This window comes from Sparus aurata, chromosome 21 (assembly GCF_900880675.1).
Source record: "Sparus aurata chromosome 21, fSpaAur1.1, whole genome shotgun sequence".
Taxonomy (NCBI): Eukaryota; Metazoa; Chordata; class Actinopteri; order Spariformes; family Sparidae; genus Sparus; species Sparus aurata.
Window position 1 is genome coordinate 9269972 of NC_044207.1, and position 17434 is coordinate 9287405.

The 17434-nt window shown below is 42.5% G+C and overlaps 1 protein-coding gene across 4 annotated transcripts; it reads right to left on the reverse strand.

The window, feature by feature from the left end:
- Nucleotides 1-1306: 1306 nt before the first annotated feature.
- Nucleotides 1307-13196, reverse strand: LOC115572552 (1-phosphatidylinositol 4,5-bisphosphate phosphodiesterase delta-1-like). 4 transcript variants are annotated; one of them, XM_030402738.1, is made up of 15 exons: nucleotides 12879-13196; nucleotides 11289-11447; nucleotides 10282-10510; nucleotides 9694-9823; nucleotides 9174-9402; nucleotides 7658-7859; nucleotides 6745-6889; nucleotides 6495-6647; nucleotides 6228-6386; nucleotides 5952-6117; nucleotides 5020-5136; nucleotides 4721-4899; nucleotides 4439-4571; nucleotides 2230-2379; nucleotides 1307-2018 (listed from the first exon to the last, which is right to left on the reverse strand). In XM_030402738.1, the coding sequence occupies exons 1-15, from the start codon at nucleotides 12907-12909 to the stop codon at nucleotides 1927-1929; spliced, it is 2274 nt and encodes a 757-aa protein (XP_030258598.1). In that variant the 5' UTR covers nucleotides 12910-13196; the 3' UTR covers nucleotides 1307-1926. The 4 variants fall into 4 exon arrangements, with proteins under 4 accessions (XP_030258598.1, XP_030258599.1, XP_030258596.1 ...); XM_030402739.1 differs by lacking the exon at nucleotides 12879-13196 and adding an exon at nucleotides 12200-12233; XM_030402736.1 differs by lacking the exon at nucleotides 12879-13196 and adding an exon at nucleotides 11668-11939.
- Between the last annotated feature and the right edge of the window lie 4238 nt (nucleotides 13197-17434).

Here is a 17434-nt window from a genome sequence, read left to right on the forward strand (position 1 = left end):
TTGTCATGTCTACTTTTTTTATTCCACTGTCTAACATAGTACATGAATTAAGGCCAAAGATCATCACTTGAACTTGGTGTGATTGAAGTTTCCTCCATCTCTCTGTACCTGGTCGTTTAACTCCAGAAGTCATGAGAGAGCATGTTACCGTCTTCTGTTGACATATTTTAGTCAGCTTCATTTATTTTGTCATTAGTTTCCTTTCAGACATCACAATAAAGCACATTTTTTATGGAGGACTGTTGCTTGTCTTCTGTCAGCAGTTTAATATCAGCCAACGCTGTTGTTATTAAGCCTAAATGAGCTGGCAGTAGGGAGGTCATGCTATCTTAACGTAAAGGGTAACCCCACCAACCTTCAGCTTCACCTGAAGACACAAACGTCTCTATTCTACTCCGCAGAGATGAGACATTAACTTAAATCTCCAACACATTTTTTGGCCACTGAAAGGCAGCAGGACCCAGCCGGAAACACAAATGAGCTATTTACATTGAAATTGAGCTCACATACAGATGCCTATTTACACATTCAGCAGCTATGGAGCAGCTATGGAGCGATGTTGGCATTGATTTATAGTTGTGTGTCCGATCTCCTGGAGAATGTAAGTTCAATATATTCAACCCACCGGCTCTTTTCTGTCTTCACTTCTTCCTGAGAGAATCTCACAAACGTTGTCTTTTCTTCTGTTGTTTTTTTTGCTATATCTCTGGAAACAGCTTCCTACTGCAGGCAAAAATGATATGGTGAGTGAATTAAGTGTCAAATTGCAGAGCAATGAGTCAAAAGAGGCTAAAATGTCCTGTAGAGTCCAGGAAACTGTACATTGGAGATAATTCCCTGTGGGATAGTCACTTAACTTATATATAAAATGTCAATAATAGCTGCTTTAGGCACACTACTGTACATTAGTCAAATGGATTTTGTGTCATTCAACAGTAAGCTGTGCATCATCATGTATGACTTCCTTTTAATTGTCAGACTGCTACTCCTGTGTACTGAGGGAGTGCCCATCCAAAGTTCACTAGGTAATGATTCTATTCTGTGGTCAGGCTCAAGTGGCTCAGCCCCTGACAGGTTACCTTCTCTTCCTGTATGAATACCATAAAGTGGTTCAGACAGGTACCTGGCTTTCCCACCTCAAGTACTTTAGGTTACTATTGTCATATAACTAGATACTTCTTTATCGTCATGTTTTATAAAGCTTTAAAAAAAAAGCTTAATAAAAGCTGTATAAAACTTTATCCGTGTGGATAAATTAATCATTTTTTGTTTGTTTGTTTGTTTTTTTAAAGCACTGAGACAGGTGTTCATGTTAAAAATGTTTATCGTCATCTTGATTTACAAAAAAGAAGAACGTGACAATGTCACATGAAAAATAATCATACTTGATGACTAAAATTACTGATGAAGACAAAGCACATTGTTTTTATGTTGGCTTGCATTTCTCCATTTTTCATAAAATGTTTTTTTTCTTTTTGAATAAAAAGATTTAAATAGACAATACATTAACTGACCAGAATCAGAGACACAAGCTTAAAATGCCTTTGCAAACTGAACATGGTAAAACACTAGTGCAACTCATACAACCCAAATAAAACAGTTTGTATAATAGTCCCTGTAATGTGAGTCATGGAGAATTATAAATTTTAGCACACCCAGTGTGTATGCACAGTATTTGCCACATCCCAGTACAACTCATTCCCAGTTGCAGATGAAGATCTTTAACACACTCTTGTCCCTTGAGAATAAGGTTTTACACCAGCTGCTTTTAGTGCTGAAATCAGGCCAATAAGTTAATCATCAACTACAACTCCTATAGAGCCAAACAAAAAGAATATAAAAAAATTCAAATTAAAACCAGCTAAAACATGGCTGTGTAGTGGAAGTCCTGGTGTCCCGCAGAGGAACATGCCAGTCGGTGACGTCTTACTCTGCATCAAGGACCATGACGTGTACAAAGAGTCTAGCTGAGGGGAGGATGTCTCCATTCTTGTTGAGCAGAGGCACATGTCTGTATCCTGTGTGGGAGCACAACGAGAAAAGCAGAGAATATGAGGAGCTCTGTGTGCAGAGTGTAAATAGAGTTCTCTGTGCTCCACCAGAGAAGAGATAGTTCCTGTCTCTGTTCATTTATGGCGTGTCAAAACAAAGAACTATAAATGGGTTACAGTGAGGAAATAAAGGACCTGATGAATAATGTAAATATCCACCAACTGTTGCTGAACTTACCCATTTTTAAGCTGTTGAATGGAAGTGTGTACTGTCCAACAAACTCATTATCAGATGTGGAGTCATGGTCTTCAACAGCAAAGCGCACCAGTGCCAGCTCGGGCACGTACACATCGAACTGGAGGTTTTCATTCCATGTCGGGTTAAAGCCTTAAACAGGAGAGAGGAAAGATACCATCAGTAACTGGAGGTACCACAAATGCTTTGGATCACTGATTTCTGATGTTCAGCACATTCAATTTGTTATCTGGTGATTGTCTAACTTAGTGGTTCCCAAACCTTTTTGGGCCAATGCAGCCCTGTCCATTATCCAGGTCCCTCTCCACTTCCCATGAAATAAAATGTAGGCTAATTGTCATTCCCAAATGTCGATGATTAATCATGATTATTATTATGATTATTGCTATCATTTATATGATTTATTGTATTAAATTGTTTCTTTTTACTATTATATCATTTATTTGTTTCTCTTCTTATATCATATTGTTATCAAGTGTCATATCATAGGAAAGCATTAAAAAGCATGTCTCTGAATACCAAGTAACAGATCTGATTTAACTGGACAGGAATGAGTTCAGCCGTCATTACATTCACAAGTTACATTCATAGATTTATGTCTAATTGATTTGAGTTAATATCATCAGCTGCAGCCTAAAAATGATACTACTGACTGTTTCCCCTTAATTTAATAAACACATTTTCATTTCGAGCAACTTTTCCCCATTTTGAGTTTCACATTTCAGCTGTTCCATTTAAAATTCTACTTTTTTTTATGACCTTAGCCTACATTTTTGGATTAGCATTTTACATTTCAAATCAGTTCGTTCAATTTACATTTTTTTTTTAATCTATTTAAGTTTATTTATGACCTAATTCTGAATTTCTGAACAACCTTTTGTGACAGAATGTACAAACACACCGCATTTCAGTGGACTAATGGTAACTCCTTATCATTAACTCATGCTTGTATAGTCACTGACGTAACACCGGAGGTGGATGAGGAAATCAGATATGACCTAGTTGAAATAAATCAAATTAAATAGCAGTGTGGGCATTTCTCTGCCTGTACGCAAGTGAAGCCACTCCCTTGGGAGAGATTTCTTGTGTTAAGTCGAGAGCAGATGCGGGTGTCAGCTCGTCTGTGTATTTCTGTAGTACATTTCTGGTGTAAACTTGTAAATGCACCCCTTTCAAAAGTACTGCTTCCAGCTACACCAAAAGATCTTCCACTGCCCCCTTGGGGGCTGGTTCCAAACCTTTTGAGAAACACTGGTTTAACTTGTGTGTGTGTTTCAACAATCCCCAGAGGGCATGAATATATTAGTTGTATGCAGCTGTGAGCTTAGCATTTTAAAGACAGGACAGGGTAGGCCGAGCAGTAAACCAGAAGCTCACAACTCACTTTAAAAGCTTCATGGGTTGTGGCTACAATGCATTCTGGTCCACTGAAGCTACTACTATCAGAGACATGTTCTACTCCTCTACTCTTCTCCTGTCGTTCATGTGACCATTACATTTTTTGGACGCATAACATTAATATCTGAGAACGTGGGCGAACAGAGCTTAAGACAGACACAGGATACGCAAGGCAGCCATCATGTGTATGAAAATGCATTGTTAAAAGTAAGTGCATCTCATGCCTACTACCTCCAGAGCACTGCCGGCTCTGAAGGAAGGTTGGACCGCAGCAGTTCTCATTTTTGTATGAATGCTGGCCTGTTTTTGTTTATTTTAACTGTTTCCAATAATCCAATTGCAGGTTTACAGTGACAGTCTACACATAGTGTGTCAGACTACAGCTGTCAAGCTAATTTCCATTAATTATGCATAACATTAAGCTTTAATATAATTTATACAGGTTAGCTTCATTAAATTCACCCCTGTAAATGCTGTGAACATGTTTATTTCTACTGTAAAGCTTGACAAATTAAGCCTGGGGCCTATGGGGATTGACTCGCTTTCCCTGTTTGCGGTACAAATAAAAGAAATTCTGATTCTGATTCTGAAGCCAGACTCCGGTGGCCATTTGAAGAACTGCAGATTCTGTGAGGAAAATGTTACATTGGCTGTGTTGGGCTCATGATCTTACAAAATGTGGAAAATATACCTCAAAAATATAAAACACATGCGCAGCCAATATCTGCTTCATGTAAACTGCATTAAAGTACTGTACAAACCAAACGTATATAGTGTTTGAAAGGGAAGGTACCATTGTTTTCAACAGCAGGTGTCTCTTTTTCAGCAACATCAGCTGGCACTCCGAACACCTGCACTTTAACCAGCGGGTCAACGATGGAGGATTTCTTCTTGTTCACTTTGGGGAGCTGCTGTGCTGATATGACCTGATGACAGGAGGGGGACACGTGTAAGATATCACATCATCCTTCATCCGGAGAGCACAGTTGTAAAACAGGAAGGATTGTAAAACAGGAAACCATAGAACGTGATTTGGCTGGATTTATTTGTGTGTCTTAAGAGTGAAACACTGAACCATGACATGGAGCGTCTTGTGCTTCAGCCAGTCTCCCCGGGTCAGGGTGATGGGGTCGAACTCTGCGCCCTCTTCCCTCATGAAGGCAGGTTTCAGGATGTAGCCGCTTTTTCCATTAACCAGGAATCTGCCCTGGTTTAGATCCATGTCTTGGCAGGCTGTCTGGAAGTTTAAGGCCACTACAAAAGAACAAATAAGATGATGCAGCAACAATGATGACTGCATTATCTACATTATCAGCCTAGATACACATGTTAGTGTGAGAGTTTGATAATTCCCTCCTCGTGTCAGTATTGTACCAATTTGACAGCCGGCATTCCACAGAGGCACTGGGTTGTAGTTGGAGGAGTCAGTCCGGGAACCTGCTGGGTAGATGCGACTCAGCTTCTCCACATTATGGCGGACATAGGCATTGGCTGCAGAGGACAAATCAAGACCGAGGAACAGAGTTACCAACTGAATGTTTCTGTACATTATGTGCACTGGTGTCATGCCTGGTTTATCAATATCTGTTTAGGAAAGAGAATGTTTTTATTTTTTAATCCTCACCTTTTCAGTGGATATTCATCAAAATAGCTTCTTTTTCTTTCATTGCTAGTGATCTTGTGTTGAGGGTCTAAGGACAGAGGTAGACTGTACATTTTTTAAAGCCCACTGAGGCTGTAATTTTGGGCTATATAAATAAAATTGACTGATTTAGTTTTTTCCTACTACCTGTAGAGCTTTTCATCCATCTAGATTGTTTTGTTATAAACTTTTGAGTTTTGGAGATATCTGCTGTAGAGATGTCTGCCTTCTCTCCATTATAATGGAACTAGATGGTACTCGGCTTGTTGTGCTCAAGGTGCAAAATAAATACATTTGATGAACTCAACAGCTACGTCTCTTTACAGAAATCCCTATCCAGTTACTCAAGATAATCCAAAGATCTTCCTTCATGTAGGAACTATTTTCTATCTACAGGACTACACCTGCCAGCTGTATCACTCACGGGCAAGAGGCTAGCTAACTAAGCTAGTTAATGTTTCAACTTAATTTGACATCTTATGCTGTCACTAGCCTGGGCCTCTAGTCGATGAGTAGATACACTCATCCTTCTGAGCAGTGAAACAAATTTGCAGGAATTTGAGGAAGCACCAGTGAGCGATTTGTAAACAATATCTTAACTGGGGACTAAGATAAATCTTGACCGCAAAACACTTGTGTGAATCCAGCACGACATCTTCCTCACCCGACTCCTCTGCCAGCTTCATGGCCTTTCCCTCCTTGAAGGACGACATCTCGTAGAAGCTCAGGTTTTGTCTTGCGTCCTCAAAGCCATTGAAGTGGACACTCTTGCAGTAGATCACCATGTTGGACAGCTCTTTGGCCAGTTTCAGCTTCTTCTTCTTCTTCTGCTTATAACATGGAAATAAGATGAAAGTGTTAAAAAAAAAAAGAAAAACGGCTAAAATTGTGTCGCCTGAGAGGATTTTTTGACTCTTCCTACATCTGTCCCCTCCCCCACCTTGCGTTCTTCTTCCACATTTTGTTCGTCCTCATCTTCATCATTTGACTCTTCCTCCTCCGACACGTCTGTCTCGTCAGCCACCGCCGCCTCAGGAACATAGGTGGCCTCCAGTTTGTTTAATCTCTTCCCTTTGATCAGGAACTTCCCCCTTAGCTCCTGGAGGTACATGGACACACACACATAACATACAAAAAGAGTATAGTCCTGTGAGTGACTGGCATCTTTGCATTATCTATCTACTTGGGGAAAACAGTGGACACAAACCTCTGGGGATGGGAAGTTTGTGGGCATGCCGTCACACAGGGGGGACGTGACGAGTGCGCTGCCCAGGATGGAGCTCATGTGGCGGGCCATGACTTCCTGCTGCTCCACGCTGCAGTGGTTCTCCAAGGAGAGGATGACTGGGTAATCAGATGTCTGTTGGACGATGACACAGAAAACACAGGGAAGGAAATCTTACACAGAGTACCTATGTATGTGTTATGATACTTGTATTACTGGATATTTAACACACCTTAAAGGCATGGTCCTTGATGGCTTGGATCGCATCTTTGAAGAGGATCTTAGAGGTGAGTGTGTAACCGTGGTAGATCACCGGCTCATCGTCTGATCCATCCCAACAGTCCAGCTCCACACAGCGGCAGCCCTTCAGCAGAGCCCTGACACAGTGACAACCAGCATTAGAGAATGTTGTTAATAACCCTAAGATAGTTAATATAATTAACAACTTGTTAACATAAACATCCAGTTTGTGGCAGCAGGATGTCTACAGGTATCAGACACTTAAATAGACTGGTTTTTGGACAAAACTTTTTTTTTATTTCAGGCTTTGCAGGTATGATATGTAGTATATACATATGTGGTCCTTTGAAGTGGTTCGTTTTATGGACAAATATGGCTATCAGAGTGGCTTAGTTAAATCTACATTTTGCTGGCATAAGTACAAAGTAAAAGGACAGTACTTGGCTCATTGGGTTAAAAGAAAATTAGAAAAGTGGACCTTGTCAAACAAAATCAAAAAGGTGGATCAAAAGATGGATAAATGAAATAAGATAAAATATTTGAAACTGAAATTTAAGACCGCAAAACTTCAAATGTAAGATTATTTGATGCGTTTTAAGGCTTATTAGTAAACGTATAATTATAAATAATCAGGCATTAATTATAAATGCTTTTTTAAGGACCTGCGGACATTATGATATAACTACTCAATAGGCAGGCAAGGTTCGAACAGAGCACTCCATGCAGGACACTGTCACTGACCTATTTTCACTTCCATCCTGCAGCCCTCAGCCTCCTCCCATTAGATTGGGATAGAGCAAGAACCAGAGAACAAAAGTTGGATAAATATCTGTAGATTGTAGTAATTTTATCAGTACATTACAGGTTCAGGGGCTGAATTGAGGACTCCACAGACCGCTGTTTACCTGACATAAGCCTCCGTGCTGCTGGGCCCTTTGAGCTGATCCTCCATGAGATAGGTGTTGTGTGAGGAAGAAATGAAGTAGTGGCTGAGGGGGTGGCTCATGTCCTGGTACACCTCTCTGTGATCTGAATTGTAGACCAAGGCCTCCGGTGTGTGCAGGTACATGAGGAAGCCATCTTTGGACAATAGCTTCTTCCCCTTGGCTGAAGGAACACAAAGACAGAATAGAACAGTGACAGGGAGCCAGGCATTTATCCAGGACAAAGTGTGTGAGTTTGATACATGCACCATCCCTCATAAGAGGATCTGAATTCCCCTGTGCTAATTAGAGTTCAAACCCTGAAAGGTTAGATCCCCATTGAGTTATCTGCTCCATAAATGGAAATGATGTGCAGATGCTTCACACCCACACTGAGTCTGATTAACTTGAAATCTGACACAGATAAAAAGCCATTTGTACCATAAAAGTCGATTGTAGCAACACCAAATATGGAAAACCACCTTACTGGATACCGATACTACAATAGGGCAAGACTGGGGACCAAAACATGGCTGCCATCATTCAAAAAACCTTTGGGGCATAGCATTGACCATTTGTCTAATCCTCATAACTACATACATATCCTCATTTTTTAGAAATATGAATCCTAGAGTGTTGCACCAACTTCTCTAAAGACAAACTTTCCTATTAAGTCTATCAAAGATGAATTGGTGATTGAATAAAGCAAGTATCTGCCTCCGTTGAGCAGAAAATGCTTGAACCTAGACCTGCCGCTTGTGCCTATATTTTCATGTTGAAAAGATCCTTTGCTGAAAAGACCACGAGAGAGCTGAGCTGACTGAGGATTCAATATTTTTGGCCTCAGCTGAGGTGCACGTATGGTAAAACATTCATGTAATACATTACTTATCCTTAGGAGCACCAACAATGCTGAATAGACTTCATCGCTGCATAATAACATAATGTTGTAGATCTATCAACAGGACTCGGCATAATATTATCAGACAGTGAATGTCACGTTGTCCATTTTTATTTCACTCACACTTTTATAAGATGCCTTTGTTTCATGTAACATTTCAACAGAGCAGAAAACAAAATATTAAAGCAGACTTCAGGCTTTGAAACTGGTTTCCCTTCTACAGTCTCTATGCTAAGCTAAACAAAGCTAACTGCCCCCAGCACAAAAGGTGTATTAATCTTCTTGTCCAACTCTTGGCAAGAAAAAAACTTTTCTACTTTCTTTTCTGTCCAGCATTTCTTTAATCTAGATCCAGGCACAGAGTAGTGTGTATTTACTGAATGGTGCAACAGGGACTTTGCACATTAATAAACACTGCAGTAAATGCACAAGACTTAGCCAAATGCTCACAAGTGTTTGGAAAAAAAACGTTTTGCCTTGGAGATATATCAACGTGATACATAAATTAGAACGGCTGTGATGCTCAAATACCCGGACTGAAAAGCACAGCTGCATCCCACTGAAACAAACACCAGGTATTACAGATAACGTACTGACCGTTTTCATCCAGCTCGTACTTCTCGATAATCTTGTGTGCATCAACCAGTGTGGCTTTCTCTCTCTGTTCTTTCATCAGGAAGTCCACCAGGTTTTCAGGACTCATAAAGCCCGTAGTTTTGGCGTACTCTCCATAGATCACATCGATTTCCTCCCGATGGGTCAGCAGGTCATAGAAGTGTTCGATCTCTGCTCCAGACAGGTATCCAGACTTGGATGTGTCACATTTCTGCATGATGGAGATGTGATATGAAAAACGTCTTAATGTTAATTGTTTTCCCTAAATTTTCCTAGAGCCACTTAAGAGACATTAAATACAATATTCATTTTGGCAAAACTTGTTAAAACATTACTTCAGTTAAGGCGAGGGGGCTTAAAACATAATTTGCATATAAATTACTACATCGATTACATCAATTAACAGACCCTGCAGCAGTGATTTCTCTGTTTCACAGCTCTGTGGGAAATCTACCATTGACTGCCATCATTAGGACCCATAACAAAGCTCTCAGGGCCTCACCGCAAAGAGCATCTCTGTGTAGACGTCATCCACTTCAATGTTGATCAGACGCAGGAAGTTCTTCACCTCGGACTGACTCATCTTGTCATCCTTGTTCTTGTCTGCCTTATTCAGGCAGGTGTAGATCCAACTGAAAAGTTTTCAATGTAAGGAATGGACGTGTGCAGAAGGGCTGCAACTCGTGATTATTTTCATCATGGATTAATTTCCCAGAGCTCAAAGTGACTTCAAATTGCCTCTTTTGTTCAAGCAGCTGTCCAAAGCCAAGGACTCTTTGTTTACCAAAGAAACGCAGCAAATCCTCACATTCAATGAGCTGGAAACAGCAAATGTTTGAATTTTTTGCTTTAAAAATGACTGAAACTATTAAATGAATATCAAAATACTTGGAAATTACTTTTCTTTTTATGTAACCGATGCAGCTCTAACGTGCAGATAAGTACATGTTTAAACACGCTGTCATATATTATATGGGCCTTTGAGGCAGCTATCTCTAATAAATCAAGGTGTGCATCAGGGGCAGGGGGTTCCTAATCCTGAGATACCCGCTTGCTAACAGTTTAACCTCCATTATCATGACGAGGATACTGTTCTGTCTTCTGCTGGAGGCTGAGGTTGTTTCTGTTGTACATCATTTTCTCCAGGCTTTTGACCCACTGCCTGGCCTCCTCCTCTGAGCTGGCGATGAGGTCCAGGTTCTTGCGGCGGCCCTTGAACATGATGGAGAAGCAGCGGCCCTCCACCTGCTCCTCTGTGCTCTTCCTCAGGCCCTCCGACTGACGGCCCAATCGCACCGCTGAGATGTCATCGAGTGAAACTGAAGACAGGAGATGCAGGTGAAATTTTAACAATTTTCAGTTTATCATTTAACAAAGGAATAAAATGTGTGATGTTTTGCTTAAAATGGCTGTTATAACCATAAAACATGTGGTATCTTGAGGCATCACAGACGAGCCTGCTTGGTAAACATACAGCTGCTGTCTGCAGTTTACTGACATCAAGTTAGAAGTTTCTGCTGATGTAACCTCAGCATGTTCGAACAGCTGCTTTTCACTGAACTTTCATCACCGCATGCACAGCCGTTGGATGCATCATCAGGGGTTGGACATCATCGTACATGGCGACAAGCATAAACACATCACATCGCCCTACGACAGTCATCAAAATGTGACTGCATGGGAACAGTTTATGGTTGTAACACACGCTGAAAATATACCTGGAGGCATTTCAAACCACTCCTCCACATATGGTATAAAATCACTATCTTGATAAACACACCCACAAAATGTATCACTGCTATCAGGAACAACCCTGTTTGTATGATAATACAAAGGTCTTTCAAGCAGAGAGATTTTTTTTTTATGGCTATGATCGCGTCATGTTTATGATCCAACAAACAAAAAGAAAACGTCTGACCTGATATATGATCTCAAAGATGACTTTGGGCGTTTCACCGCTGGAAACACTTAATGTGCTGGATGATGTTAGGTAATAATTCTGTGTCTTAAGTGTCCAGCACCACACCACACAGATGTGCAAGAGCTGTACAGGTGAGTCTCACACACATGCTTGTTGATTGCTCGGACAGCACTCACAGGTCGGGTTGGACTTGAAGAGTTTCTTGGATTCGTGCCACATGGTCTTGCAGTCCTCCTGGAGTCTGAAGTAGCGGGTCTTCTTCCAGGACGAGGAGCGGACCTTGAGGAGGTCTCCCCCCTGCAGGAGGAACTGGAGGTCCATGTCGCCCTCCATCCCTGTGAGAACGGAGGAGCAGAGAGGACAAATCCCACAGATTAACCCACTGAGCTTCAAACTTTACCCCTGCTCTCTTGCCTCATCCCTGACCTGCGCTCAGCTGAAAGACACACGCCACGCAGGCAACCGAGACAAGCCCCGTTTCACACAGAGGTTCAGATGTGTGACCACGGATGATCCTGCGGTCACTCATCTGCTACAACACATCGCTCAGCCTACCGAGGATCTTTGCGTTCGTCTGTATGGCTTTCTGGCTTCTGGCATAGCGGAGTATTTCCTGAGATCTGCTGAGCTGTGGTTGTCTTTGCAGGCATGACATGGTGCGCCGAGGTGCGGAAACACTACCAGACTGTGTTCGCAAGGCGTCGCGACCTACCAGTGTGTCGGGAGGGCGTTTACCAGCCCAACTCAAAGTTCACCTTTCATCACCGACAGGAGCTCCTCAGGCTGTCAGCTGACAGCCAGGCACGTACTCCAGCTACTACGACTAGCAAATGTGGACATACCTCGACAAGACGCGGCGGTTCTAATCCTCGTCGCGTTTTGTTGGTATACTGAAGTCGTTTCCCTGTTTGTTTCAGGGAAACGAGTTGACACTTTTTAAACAGTTCGGCCATTTCAAAGACTCCGTGTTAACCAGACAATGAAGCGAACTAACAAGTTATGATGGTTAGTTAGCTTAACGTAGCTCATTTAGCTGCTGGCACAATTTAAATATAGCAGTGCAGTAATTAGCTAGCAAAAGACTCACAATTTAAGTTATCTTGCATGACTACAGTTGGCGTATATAACCAGAGGGTAAAAGCACAAACATTTAGGGGAGAATTTAAGCTAATATATGGTATGAAAAACAAAGTGAATACAGTCTATCAACACATTTAAGTTAGCTAATTGAATAAAAACGTTACAGGCTGCGTTTAATGCCAGTTTTAGTCGCGACTCGTTGGCTCCATCCAGCGGCGACTTTACGATACTGTCAAATGCTGTGATTTAAATAAACGCCAGAAAGTCAGCTTTTAAAAAACGTGTCGTTGCTGTCAAAGAAGGTCAACAAACACCATCACTATTGCTGCGAGGAGACAAATGCGGGCCTCGCGGTGCTGGTAGAGGGGTCTGTCTGTCCTCTCCTGCCGGCCGTAGGCTGTGAGCTCCTCAGGTTTTGTCAACACTTGTTTCTCTTTGCGCCAAGGTGAGACTCGGCTGGATGCGAGGAGCCACACCTTTCGAAAACGGATCTTAAACATGCTACAGGTGGCCTGATCGGAGCACGCTTTGGTCAATACAGGCAACACCAAGAGATGGTGAATAAAAGCAACAACTCAAATGTGAGACAGGTGAGTAAAAGCCACTCCAGTTTCGCCACCTTGACCTGGAGGATCATTGCATGTTGGACAACTCTGGAGCGATTGCAAATCCAAAATGTGTTTTACCGTCCGTCTTTTCGATCCCGTTCGTTTCCATCGTTGCAGTAGTTGTGTGTCTCCTCTACGCAGTCAGATCTCGTCTGTCCTCGTTTCACTTGATGCACCGTTTCACCTAAAGTTGCTCTTTGTTTCCATGTGCGCAATCAGGTGAGAAAAAAACAGTCAGATCGAGGATTGTCGAGGCGAGTGTGAAGCGAACACTACTGAAGAAGGCGGCGACACAGGTGGGTGTCCCCGAGCTGTCTGACTTGTGCCGGCTCTCCTGCGGGCTCCAACACCGGTTTGACAAGCTTGCCATGAAAGCAGCGCTGCTGATGTCACAACAGGGTAGGTTTCACCTTAACACAGGCTTATGCCATCAGGCATGGGACTGGTCGACATACCTTTTGACTCAACAGCCAGCGTCTAAAGCATGCCACAGTGTGAGTTGGGCAAAATGAAATATACTTCTTTAATCCAAGTCTTTCGTAATCCTGTTTTCTCAAACACTTCAGGGCCAATCCCTCACCTTGAGGAAACTCTAGACATGAACAAACAGGGAGGGGACGCTCACCTGAGAAAACACCCACAAGACTGAGAACACTGTAATCGAGTTCTGTAAGTAATATTCATGTCCATTGTTGACTTCTGCTAAAGCCTTTGTCAGTGTTTTTTTCATGTGCACACCTGTTCCTCATTTGAACACAAGGTAAACGTGATCAAGAAGGCTGAATAGCAGTGTTGGCCCGCTGCCTGTCCGCATAGTTGACAGTGAGCTTGAGCATATTGGTTCCACTGAATAGGACAGATGGAAGTTTTTTGCTTTCCTTTTCATGTGCAGCTTAGCCTTGGCAGGATAATAGCACTGCAGTCACTGGTGCGTTGGGGCTCTTGTGGCTCTCAGCACTTCCCTTTCAGGCCCGGCTTACCCCTCGGCGCACTGTCAGCATCAGGATGAGTGAGCTTTAATGCAGCATCGGGGGGGGGTGGAGAGCGTCCGGGCAAGGGCCGACCACCTATCCACGATGTTCAGGGAAACACGCAGGGAAACAGCGTGCAGAGTTGTTTTTAGATTTGCGTAGTGGCTCTTGATGCATGTTTGAGAACAGAGGAAGTAGGGTTTTTTTTTTCATCAATGCAACAGTAACTGTTCACATGTGGTTTTTAGTAAGTATAGAAACAAAACCATGCAAGAATACGTGCATTTTATCATTGTTGCACATTTATATACACTTACACAGCTTCATCTCCACAAGAGTCATTTTGCTGGAAGTGCTTTGCTCAAGAGAGTCCCTGTAGAACCTGAGTCTTACAAATTCCCTCTCTCTGGTCCGATTTTTTTCACCATTTCTGTCACTTGCTTTTAGCAATGCAAAGCATCTGCTCGTTGTACAAAAATAGAAAAATGTAAATGATAAAAGTGGATTTTTTTTTTCCCGGTGATACTGAAGTAACAAGTGTAGTTACTGTACACCTGTGTCCTCATCCAGAGCTGGTGTGTGTGTGGGTGGTTGTACAAAATCATAGTATATAATATCATATATAGTATCCTAAACAACAGAACTCAGGAGTGAAAAAAAACATGAAGAATAAGCCATCCCTAGGAAAGTTACATAGGAAAATTTCTTATTTTTTTATCATGTGTTTTCAGTCCAGGAAACATCCTGTTGCAGTAGAGATTTGTGTGTTGCAAACCCTGAAATTAACCAGTCAACCGTGACTTTAAAACTTTTTAAACAGTGATTTTTAAAGTGCACAGTGTCACATAAGACGTTGATGAAGGTTCACCGTCATCCGGGTCATGGTAATTCTAAATGCTGTATCGTGGGCAATTGGACTTGTTTCAGTTTCTTGAAGACTTTTCACCTCTCATCTAAAAGGCTTCCTCAGTTCTAACTAACTGGAGGGGAGGTCAAGACTCTGCTGTCCACTTACATCTGAAGGAGAAAAGGAATTCCTTTGCGGACAAAAATGTAAACATCTTGGCCAGAGAAGACAGCTGTTTTGGATGAGGAGTAAAAGAATCCATCCATGTCAAACTGGAACAGCGCTCTTTGAACAGAGGAGGTGGCCTAAGACATCACCCACCGGCATTGCAGGGCTGAATTCCCTCCCCAGACACTTTAACAAGCATTCACATCTGGGCTCACCTAGCCCCTGACAACACACATGAAGGTCAGTCGAGTCAACAACCCACAAGTGGTCCAGCGTCTCTGAAAGATGGAGCTCACGTGTGACCTTAGCGACCCTGTAAGGACACTCCCACACAGAGGTTGAAAGCCTACAAACACGCTTCCACTAAGTTAGAACAGAAGAGGGCTCCTGGATGAGAGGTGAAACGTCTTCAAGAGACTAAAACACATCCAGTTGCCTACAATACAGCACTTATAATGTCACATAAGACATTTCTTTGATTTAAAACGCTGACAACAGAACAGAAAGTTAATTTAACTTCTCTTGCTGATAAGTCTGTGTCTTTGCCTGTTGAACAAGCATGAACAGGCCCTGCTGTTTCATCACATCATATCACATACCATGCATAGTTGTGCTGCTTTCTCTCCAAACATCCACACAAAGATTACACAGTTCCTGGGTTATCGAAGGACACAGCCCAAACAACTTACGCCAAGTTATGAATACTGTCTATTGATTTTTTTTGCGCAGCACAAATGGTCCATCTGCTTTTCATTAAACTTTTGGCCTAGGTCCAAAGACTGAAAGATTAAAGTAGCATACAAACAAAACGTTAACATGCTGTAGTCTGTCTGCACTTCAGTTGATTCAATCTAAGTAGCCCCCGTTCACTCAAAATACTGTATTAAAAGTATTTGAGCTTCTCTTAAACATGTCCATTTAATGCAACTTTATTTTCTACTCCACTGCATCCACTGTATTTAACAGCCGACTGTTACAAACAGTAGAGGCCTACAATGAGTTACCCAGATGTAGTATATACATCTGGTTGAGGTGGCGCAAAAATGAGTGCCACCTCAACCAGCCACAACATCGAGACACTGCTTAGGTAAAATTTCAATGCACTGATTAGCCTATCGTGAGCCTACAAAGATGTAATAGGCCAACAACACTGACAGGGGCCATTCTGCATACTGAATGATAATTTGACTTTGATCACATTTTAAAGGCAGGACTGATCTGATTTTAGCCCAGTTTTTTTTTTTTTTTGCGGGGGGGGGGGGATTTCCTGTTGTTTATAGGAAATTCAGATATCCCTGTACATGGATTCCCCTCATCAGATCTATGCTGTACATGAGCAAAAGACAAGTGAGGTAAAGTACTAAAGGCTCACACTTTCAGTGCCTTCAGCGCCCTCTATTGGGTGTGCTGTGCACAGTTTTAGACATCAGAGTCAGAATCAGACACAGATTTATTACCAAGAATGATTTTACACCAACGAGGAATTTGTCTTGGTGAATAAGGTGCATGCATTGAAGACAATAAACAAACAATGACTATTATATATACACATTATAAAATATTCAATATAAACAAACAAACAATGTAAACAAACAGTATAAACAAACAGAGAGAGACATAAGTGTGGGATGACTGATAAATGAAGACAGGAGAGCTGTACAAGGAATGATGAAATAAAGTTAAAATAAATAAAAGTTTGTTTAAAATTCTAAAAATTGTCCATATTCTGGAAGGATTCAAGGGCGGTGGTGGGTATGAGTGCAAGACTGTGGGTGTCAGTGTCAGTGGGGATCCCGGGACCTGTTAAGGATCCCAACTGCAGCAGGGAAGAAACTGTTCATGTGGTGGGTGGTTTTGGTCCTGATGGACTGCAGCCTCCTGCCGGGGGGGGGAGGGGGGGGGGGGGGGTGCTCAAAAAGTCTGTGGCCTGGATGGGAGGGGTCGGCCACAATAGTACATGCATGCCTCAGAGCCCTGGAGCTGTGCAGGTCATGAAGGGATGGAAGGGTGCAGTCAGTCACCTTCTCAGCAGAACGTATGATACGTTGCAGTCTGCTCTTGTCCTTAGCAGAAGTGCACCATCATCGTCTTTGGCAGATTGAACTTCTTCAGCTGCCGCAGGAAGAACATCCTCTGTTGTGCTTTCTTGGTGAGGGATCTGATGTTCAGCTCTCATTTTAGGTCCTGGGTGATGATGGTGCCCAGGAAGCAGCAGGACTCCACAGAGTTGACTGGGGAGCCACACAGGATGATGGAGGTGGGTGGGGCTGGGTTCTCCCTAAAGTCCACGACTATCTCCACTGTCTTTAAAGCGTTAAGCTCCAGGTTGTTCAGGCTGCACCAGGTCACCAGATGGTCAATCTCCCACCTGTAGGCAGACTCGTCCCCGCCAGAGATTAACCCAATGAGCGTGGTGTCGTCTGCAAACTTCAGGAGCTTGATGGACTGGTGACAGGAGGTGCAACTGTTGGTGTACAGGGAGAAAAGCAGGGGAGAAAGAACGCAGCCCTGGGGGGATCCAGTGCTGATGGTCTGGGATTCAGAGACATGTTTCCCCAGCTTCACACGCTGTTTCCTGTCAGACAGGAAGTCTATGATCCACCTGCAGGTGGAATCTGGCACGTGGAGCTGGGAGAGCCTGTCCTGAA